Here is a 10,030-nt window from a genome sequence, read left to right as displayed (position 1 = left end):
TGGACACATAAAAGTATGGAAAAGGCTAGAATTTACTATGGTTTGGAGTCCTAGACTTTTTCAGCTGTGATAGGCTATTGACAAGGTCCGTCGAGCTTCTCGAGGTGTGATGGGGTCCCTCTAGCTATGAACTATTGGTCCTCAAGCTTTCACAAAAAAATATTACCATACCTTGAACACATGGAATTTTACTATGGTTTCTACACATAAAAGTATGAAAAAGTCTAGAATTTTACCATGGTTTGGAGTGCTAGACTTTTTCAGCTGTGATAGGCTCTCTCGAGCTGTGATAGGGTCCCTCTAGCTATGACCTATTGGACCTCAAGCTTTCACAAAAAAAATATTACCATACCTTGAACACATGGAATTTTACTATGGTTTGGACACATAAAAGTATGGAAAAGGCTAGAATTTTACCATGGTTTGGAGTCCTAGTCTTTTTCAGCTGTGATAGGCTATCTCGAGCTGTGACAGGGTCCCTCGAGGTGTGATGGGGTCCCTCTAGCTATGAACTATTGGTCCTCAAGCTTTCACAAAAAAATATTACCATACCTTGAACACATGGAATTTTACTATGGTTTGGACACATAAAAGTATGGAAAAGTCTAGAATTTTACCACGGTTTGGAGTCCTAGACTTTTTCATCTGTGATGGCTCTCTCGAGCTGTGATAGGGTCCCTCTAGCTATGAACTATTGGTCCTCAAGCTTTCACAAAAAAATATTACCATACCTTGAACACATGGAATTTTACTATGGTTTGGACACATAAAAGTATGAAAAAGGCTAGAATTTTACCATGGTTTGGAGTCCTAGACTTTTTCAGCTGTGATAGGCTATCTCGAGCTATGACAAGGTCCCTCGAGGTGTGATGGGGTCCCTCTAGCTATGACCTATTGGTCCTCAAGCTTTCACAAAAAAATATTACCATACCTTGAATATATGGAATTTTAATATGGTTTGGACACATAAAAGTATGGAAAAGTCTAGAATTTTACCATGGTTTGGAGTCCTAGACTTTTTCAGCTGTGATAGGCTATGTCGAGCTGTGACAGGGTCCCTCGAGGTGTGATAGCGTCCCTCTAGCTATGAACTATTGGTCCTCAAGCTTTCACAAAAAAATATTACCATACCTTGAAACACATGGAATTTTACTATGGTTTGGACACATAAAAGTATGGAAAAGTCTAGAATTTTACCATGGTTTGGAGTCCTAGACTTTTTCAGCTGTGATGGCTCTCTCGAGCTGTGATAGGGTCCCTCTAGCTATGAACTATTGGTCCTTAAGCTTTCACAAAAAAAATATTACGATACCTTAAACACATGGAATTTTACTATGGTTTGGACACATAAAAGTATGGAAAAGGCTAGAATTTTACCATGGTTTGGAGTCCTAGACTTTTTCAGCTGTGATAGGCTATCTCGAGCTATGACAAGGTCCCTCGAGGTGTGATGGGGTCCCTCTAGCTATGACCTATTGGTCCTCAAGCTTTCACAAAAAAATATTACCATACCTTGAATATATGGAATTTTAATATGGTTTGGACACATAAAAGTATGGAAAAGTCTAGAATTTTACCATGGTTTGGAGTCCTAGACTTTTTCAGCTGTGATGGCTCTCTCGAGCTGTGATAGGGTCCCTCTAGCTATGAACTATTGGTCCTCAAGCTTTCACAAAAAAAATATTACCATACCTTGAACACATGGAATTTTACTATGGTTTGGACACATAAAAGTATGGAAAAGTCTAGAATTTTACCATGGTTTGGAGTCCTAGACTTTTTCAGCTGTGATGGCTCTCTCGAGCTGTGATAGGGTCCCTCTAGCTATGAACTATTGGTCCTCAAGCTTTCACAAAAAAATATTACCATACCTTAAACACATGGAATTTTACTATGGTTTGGACACATAAAAGTATGGAAAAGGCTAGAATTTTACCATGGTTTGGAGCCCTAGACTTTTTTAGCTGTGATAGGCTATCTCGAGCTGTGACAAGGTCCCTCGAGGTGTGATGGGGTCCCTCTAGCTATGACCTATTGGTCCTCAAGCTTTCACAAAAAAATATTACCATACCTTGAACATATGGAATTTTAATATGGTTTGGACACATAAAAGTATGGAAAAGTCTAGAATTTTACCATGGTTTGGAGTCCTAGACTTTTTCATCTGTGATGGCTCTCTCGAGCTGTGATAGGGTCCCTCTAGCTATGAACTATTGGTCCTCAAGCTTTCACAAAAAAATATTACCATACCTTGAACACATGGAATTTTACTATGGTTTGGACACATAAAAGTATGAAAAAGGCTAGAATTTTACCATGGTTTGGAGTCCTAGACTTTTTCAGCTGTGATAGGCTATCTCGAGCTATGACAAGGTCCCTCGAGGTGTGATGGGGTCCCTCTAGCTATGACCTATTGGTCCTCAAGCTTTCACAAAAAAATATTACCATACCTTGAATATATGGAATTTTAATATGGTTTGGACACATAAAAGTATGGAAAAGTCTAGAATTTTACCATGGTTTGGAGTCCTAGACTTTTTCAGCTGTGATAGGCTATCTCGAGCTGTGACAGGGTCCCTCGAGGTGTGATAGCGTCCCTCTAGCTATGAACTATTGGTCCTCAAGCTTTCACAAAAAAATATTACCATACCTTGAAACACATGGAATTTTACTATGGTTTGGACACATAAAAGTATGGAAAAGGCTAGAATTTTACCATGGTTTGGAGTCCTAGACTTTTTCAGCTGTGATGGCTCTCTCGAGCTGTGATAGGGTCCCTCTAGCTATGAACTATTGGTCCTTAAGCTTTCACAAAAAAATATTACCATACCTTAAACACATGGAATTTTACTATGGTTTGGACACATAAAAGTATGGAAAAGGCTAGAATTTTACCATGGTTTGGAGTCCTAGACTTTTTCAGCTGTGATAGGCTATCTCGAGCTATGACAAGGTCCCTCGAGGTGTGATGGGGTCCCTCTAGCTATGACCTATTGGTCCTCAAGCTTTCACAAAAAAATATTACCATACCTTGAATATATGGAATTTTAATATGGTTTGGACACATAAAAGTATGGAAAAGTCTAGAATTTTACCATGGTTTGGAGTCCTAGACTTTTTCAGCTGTGATGGCTCTCTCGAGCTGTGATAGGGTCCCTCTAGCTATGAACTATTGGTCCTCAAGCTTTCACAAAAAAATATTACCATACCTTGAACACATGGAATTTTACTATGGTTTGGACACATAAAAGTATGGAAAAGGCTAGAATTTTACCATGGTTTGGAGTCCTAGTCTTTTTCAGCTGTGATAGGCTATCTCGAGCTGTGACAAGGTCCCTCGAGGTGTGATGGGGTCCCTCTAGCTATGAACTATTGGTCCTCAAGCTTTCACAAAAAAATATTACCATACCTTAAACACATGGAATTTTACTATGGTTTGGACACATAAAAGTATGGAAAAGTCTAGAATTTTACCACGGTTTGGAGTCCTAGACTTTTTCAGCTGTGATGGCTCTCTCGAGCTGTGATAGGGTCCCTCTAGCTATGAACTATTGGTCCTCAAGCTTTCACAAAAAAATATTACCATACCTTAAACACATGGAATTTTACTATGGTTTGGACACATAAAAGTATGGAAAAGGCTAGAATTTTACCATGGTTTGGAGTCCTAGACTTTTTCAGCTGTGATAGGCTATCTCGAGCTATGACAAGGTCCCTCGAGGTGTGATGGGGTCCCTCTAGCTATGACCTATTGGTCCTCAAGCTTTCACAAAAAAATATTACCATACCTTGAATATATGGAATTTTAATATGGTTTGGACACATAAAAGTATGGAAAAGTCTAGAATTTTACCATGGTTTGGAGTCCTAGACTTTTTCAGCTGTGATAGGCTATCTCGAGCTGTGACAGGGTCCCTCGAGGTGTGATAGCGTCCCTCTAGCTATGAACTATTGGTCCTCAAGCTTTCACAAAAAAATATTACCATACCTTGAAACACATGGAATTTTACTATGGTTTGGACACATAAAAGTATGGAAAAGGCTAGAATTTTACCATGGTTTGGAGTCCTAGACTTTTTCAGCTGTGATGGCTCTCTCGAGCTGTGACAAGGTCCCTCGAGGTGTGATGGGGTCCCTCTAGCTATGACCTATTGGTCCTCAAGCTTTCACAAAAAAATATTACCATACCTTGAACATATGGAATTTTAATATGGTTTGGACACATAAAAGTATGGAAAAGTCTAGAATTTTACCATGGTTTGGAGTCCTAGACTTTTTCAGCTGTGATAGGCTATGTCGAGCTGTGACAGGGTCCCTCGAGGTGTGATAGCGTCCCTCTAGCTATGAACTATTGGTCCTCAAGCTTTCACAAAAAAATATTACCATACCTTGAAACACATGGAATTTTACTATGGTTTGGACACATAAAAGTATGGAAAAGGCTAGAATTTTACCATGGTTTGGAGTCCTAGACTTTTTCAGCTGTGATGGCTCTCTCGAGCTGTGATAGGGTCCCTCTAGCTATGAACTATTGGTCCTCAAGCTTTCACAAAAAAATATTACGATACCTTAAACACATGGAATTTTACTATGGTTTGGACACATAAAAGTATGGAAAAGGCTAGAATTTTACCATGGTTTGGAGTCCTAGACTTTTTCAGCTGTGATAGGCTATCTCGAGCTATGACAAGGTCCCTCGAGGTGTGATGGGGTCCCTCTAGCTATGACCTATTGGTCCTCAAGCTTTCACAAAAAAATATTACCATACCTTGAACACATGGAATTTTACTATGGTTTGGACACATAAAAGTATGGAAAAGTCTAGAATTTTACCATGGTTTGGAGTCCTAGACTTTTTCAGCTGTGATGGCTCTCTCGAGCTGTGATAGGGTCCCTCTAGCTATGAACTATTGGTCCTCAAACTTTCACAAAAAAATATTACCATACCTTGAAACACATGGAATTTTACTATGGTTTGGACACATAAAAGTATGGAAAAGTCTAGAATTTTACCATGGTTTGGAGTCCTAGACTTTTTCAGCTGTGATGGCTCTCTCGAGCTGTGATAGGGTCCCTCTAGCTATGAACTATTGGTCCTCAAGCTTTCACAAAAAAATATTACCATACCTTAAACACATGGAATTTTACTATGGTTTGGACACATAAAAGTATGGAAAAGGCTAGAATTTTACCATGGTTTGGAGTCCTAGACTTTTTCAGCTGTGATAGGCTATCTCGAGCTATGACAAGGTCCCTCGAGGTGTGATGGGGTCCCTCTAGCTATGACCTATTGGTCCTCAAGCTTTCACAAAAAAATATTACCATACCTTGAATATACGGAATTTTAATATGGTTTGGACACATAAAAGTATGGAAAAGTCTAGAATTTTACCATGGTTTGGAGTCCTAGACTTTTTCAGCTGTGATAGGCTATCTCGAGCTGTGACATGGTCCCTCGAGGTGTGATAGCGTCCCTCTAGCTATGAACTACTGGTCCTCAAGCTTTCACAAAAAAATATTACCATACCTTGAACACATGGAATTTTACTATGGTTTGGACATATAAAAGTATGGAAAAGTCTAGAATTTTACCATGGTTTGGAGTCCTAGACTTTTTCACCTGTGATGGCTCTCTCGAGCTGTGATAGGGTCCCTCTAGCTATGAACTATTGGTCCTCAAGCTTTCACAAAAAAATATTACCATACCTTAAACACATGGAATTTTACTATGGTTTGGACACATAAAAGTATGGAAAAGGCTAGAATTTTACTATGGTTTGGAGTCCTAGACTTTTTCAGCTGTGATAGGCTATCTCGAGCTGTGACAAGGTCCCTCGAGGTGTGATGGGGTCCCTCTAGCTATGACCTATTGGTCCTCAAGCTTTCACAAAAAAATATTACCATACCTTGAATATACGGAATTTTAATATGGTTTGGACACATAAAAGTATGGAAAAGTCTAGAATTTTACCATGGTTTGGAGTCCTAGACTTTTTCAGCTGTGATAGGCTATCTCGAGCTGTGACATGGTCCCTCGAGGTGTGATAGCGTCCCTCTAGCTATGAACTACTGGTCCTCAAGCTTTCACAAAAAAATATTACCATACCTTAAACACATGGAATTTTACTATGGTTTGGACACATAAAAGTATGGAAAAGGCTAGAATTTTACTATGATTTGGAGTCCTAGACTTTTTCAGCTGTGATAGGCTATCTCGAGCTGTGACAAGGTCCCTCGAGGTGTGATGGGGTCCCTCTAGCTATGAACTATTGGTCCTCAAGCTTTCACAAAAAAATATTACCATACCTTGAACACATGGAATTTTACTATGGTTTGGACACATAAAAGTATGGAAAAGTCTAGAATTTTACCACGGTTTGGAGTCCTAGACTTTTTCATCTGTGATGGCTCTCTCGAGCTGTGATAGGGTCCCTCTAGCTATGAACTATTGGTCCTCAAGCTTTCACAAAAAAATATTACCATACCTTGAACACATGGAATTTTACTATGGTTTGGACACATAAAAGTATGAAAAAGGCTAGAATTTTACCATGGTTTGGAGTCCTAGACTTTTTCAGCTGTGATAGGCTATCTCGAGCTATGACAAGGTCCCTCGAGGTGTGATGGGGTCCCTCTAGCTATGACCTATTGGTCCTCAAGCTTTCACAAAAAAATATTACCATACCTTGAATATATGGAATTTTAATATGGTTTGGACACATAAAAGTATGGAAAAGTCTAGAATTTTACCATGGTTTGGAGTCCTAGACTTTTTCAGCTGTGATAGGCTATCTCGAGCTGTGACAGGGTCCCTCGAGGTGTGATAGCGTCCCTCTAGCTATGAACTATTGGTCCTCAAGCTTTCACAAAAAAATATTACCATACCTTGAAACACATGGAATTTTACTATGGTTTGGACACATAAAAGTATGGAAAAGTCTAGAATTTTACCATGGTTTGGAGTCCTAGACTTTTTCAGCTGTGATGGCTCTCTCGAGCTGTGATAGGGTCCCTCTAGCTATGAACTATTGGTCCTTAAGCTTTCACAAAAAAATATTACCATACCTTAAACACATGGAATTTTACTATGGTTTGGACACATAAAAGTATGGAAAAGGCTAGAATTTTACCATGGTTTGGAGTCCTAGACTTTTTCAGCTGTGATAGGCTATCTCGAGCTATGACAAGGTCCCTCGAGGTGTGATGGGGTCCCTCTAGCTATGACCTATTGGTCCTCAAGCTTTCACAAAAAAATATTACCATACCTTGAATATATGGAATTTTAATATGGTTTGGACACATAAAAGTATGGAAAAGTCTAGAATTTTACCATGGTTTGGAGTCCTAGACTTTTTCAGCTGTGATAGGCTATCTCGAGCTATGACAGGGTCCCTCGAGGTGTGATAGCGTCCCTCTAGCTATGAACTATTGGTCCTCAAGCTTTCACAAAATAAATATTACCATACCTTGAACACATGGAATTTTACTATGGTTTGGACATATAAAAGTATGGAAAAGTCTAGAATTTTACCATGGTTTGGAGTCCTAGACTTTTTCAGCTGTGATGGCTCTCTCGAGCTGTGATAGGGTCCCTCTAGCTATGAACTATTGGTCCTCAAGCTTTCAAAAAAAAATATTACCATACCTTAAACACATGGAATTTTACTATGGTTTGGACACATAAAAGTATGGAAAAGTCTAGAATTTTACCATGGTTTGGAGTCCTAGACTTTTTCAGCTGTGATAGGCTATCTCGAGCTATGACAGGGTCCCTCGAGGTGTGATAGCGTCCCTCTAGCTATGAACTATTGGTCCTCAAGCTTTCACAAAAAAAATATTACCATACCTTGAACACATGGAATTTTACTATGGTTTGGACATATAAAAGTATGGAAAAGTCTAGAATTTTACCATGGTTTGGAGTCCTAGACTTTTTCAGCTGTGATGGCTCTCTCGAGCTGTGATAGGGTCCCTCTAGCTATGAACTATTGGTCCTCAAGCTTTCAAAAAAAAATATTACCATACCTTAAACACATGGAATTTTACTATGGTTTGGACACATAAAAGTATGGAAAAGGCTAGAATTTTACCATGGTTTGGAGTCCTAGACTTTTTCAGCTGTGATAGGCTATCTCGAGCTGTGACAAGGTCCCTCGAGGTGTGATGGGGTCCCTCTAGCTATGAACTATTGGTCCTCAAGCTTTCACAAAAAAATATTACGATACCTTAAACACATGGAATTTTACTATGGTTTGGACACATAAAAGTATGGAAAAGGCTAGAATTTTACCATGGTTTGGAGTCCTAGACTTTTTCAGCTGTGATAGGCTATCTCGAGCTATGACAAGGTCCCTCGAGGTGTGATGGGGTCCCTCTAGCTATGACCTATTGGTCCTCAAGCTTTCACAAAAAAATATTACCATACCTTGAATATACGGAATTTTAATATGGTTTGGACACATAAAAGTATGGAAAAGTCTAGAATTTTACCATGGTTTGGAGTCCTAGACTTTTTCAGCTGTGATAGGCTATCTCGAGCTATGACAGGGTCCCTCGAGGTGTGATAGCGTCCCTCTAGCTATGAACTATTGGTCCTCAAGCTTTCACAAAAAAATATTACCATACCTTGAACACATGGAATTTTACTATGGTTTGGACATATAAAAGTATGGAAAAGTCTAGAATTTTACCATGGTTTGGAGTCCTAGACTTTTTCAGCTGTGATGGCTCTCTCGAGCTGTGATAGGGTCCCTCTAGCTATGAACTATTGGTCCTCAAGCTTTCACAAAAAAATATTACCATACCTTAAACACATGGAATTTTACTATGGTTTGGACACATAAAAGTATGGAAAAGGCTAGAATTTTACCATGGTTTGGAGTCCTAGACTTTTTCAGCTGTGATAGGCTATCTCGAGCTGTGACAAGGTCCCTCGAGGTGTGATGGGGTCCCTCTAGCTATGAACTATTGGTCCTCAAGCTTTCAAAAAAAATATTACCATACCTTGAACACATGGAATTTTAATATGGTTTCTACACATAAAAGTATGAAAAAGTCTAGAATTTTACCATGGTTTGGAGTGCTAGACTTTTTCAGCTGTGATAGGCTCTCTCGAGCTGTGATAGGGTCCCTCTAGCTATGACCTATTGGACCTCAAGCTTTCACAAAAAAAATATTACCATACCTTGAACACATGGAATTTTACTATGGTTTGGACACATAAAAGTATGGAACTGTCTAGAATTTTACCATGGTTTGGAGTCCTAGACTTTTTCAGCTGTGATAGGCTATCTCGAGCTGTGACAAGGTCCCTCGAGGTGTGATGGGGTCCCTCTAGCTATGACCTATTGGTCCTCAAGCTTTCACAAAAAAATATTACCATACCTTGAACATATGGAATTTTAATATGGTTTGGACACATAAAAGTATGGAAAAGTCTAGAATTTTACCATGGTTTGGAGTCCTAGACTTTTTCAGCTGTGATAGGCTATCTCGAGCTATGACAGGGTCCCTCGAGGTGTGATAGCGTCCCTCTAGCTATGAACTATTGGTCCTCAAGCTTTCACAAAAAAATATTACCATACCTTGAACACATGGAATTTTACTATGGTTTGGACATATAAAAGTATGGAAAAGTCTAGAATTTTACCATGGTTTGGAGTCCTAGACTTTTTCAGCTGTGATGGCTCTCTCGAGCTGTGATAGGGTCCCTCTAGCTATGAACTATTGGTCCTCAAGCTTTCAAAAAAAAATATTACCATACCTTGAACACATGGAATTTTACTATGGTTTCTACACATAAAAGTATGAAAAAGTCTAGAATTTTACCATGGTTTGGAGTGCTAGACTTTTTCAGCTGTGATAGGCTCTCTCGAGCTGTGATAGGGTCCCTCTAGCTATGACCTATTGGACCTCAAGCTTTCACAAAAAAAATATTACCATACCTTGAACACATGGAATTTTACTATGGTTTGGACACATAAAAGTATGGAAAAGGCTAGAATTTTACCATGGTTTGGAGTCCTAGTCT

At 39.2% G+C, this 10,030-nt stretch overlaps 1 protein-coding gene across 1 annotated transcript in view; it reads left to right on the top strand.

Annotated features, from left to right (window-relative positions):
- The window catches only part of LOC8077534 (cyclic nucleotide-gated ion channel 18), a 12,460-nt gene extending 11,390 nt beyond the window's left edge, over positions 1-1,070 (top strand). The window contains exon 4 of the mRNA XM_021452361.1: positions 1,054-1,070. Coding sequence (XP_021308036.1) covers positions 1,054-1,070 — 17 coding nt within the window. The remainder of the gene's footprint in view (positions 1-1,053) is intronic.

Source organism: Sorghum bicolor, chromosome 2 (genome assembly GCF_000003195.3).
Source record: "Sorghum bicolor cultivar BTx623 chromosome 2, Sorghum_bicolor_NCBIv3, whole genome shotgun sequence".
NCBI lineage: Eukaryota > Viridiplantae > Streptophyta > Magnoliopsida > Poales > Poaceae > Sorghum > Sorghum bicolor.
This window is presented reverse-complemented; position numbering and strand designations above follow the sequence as displayed.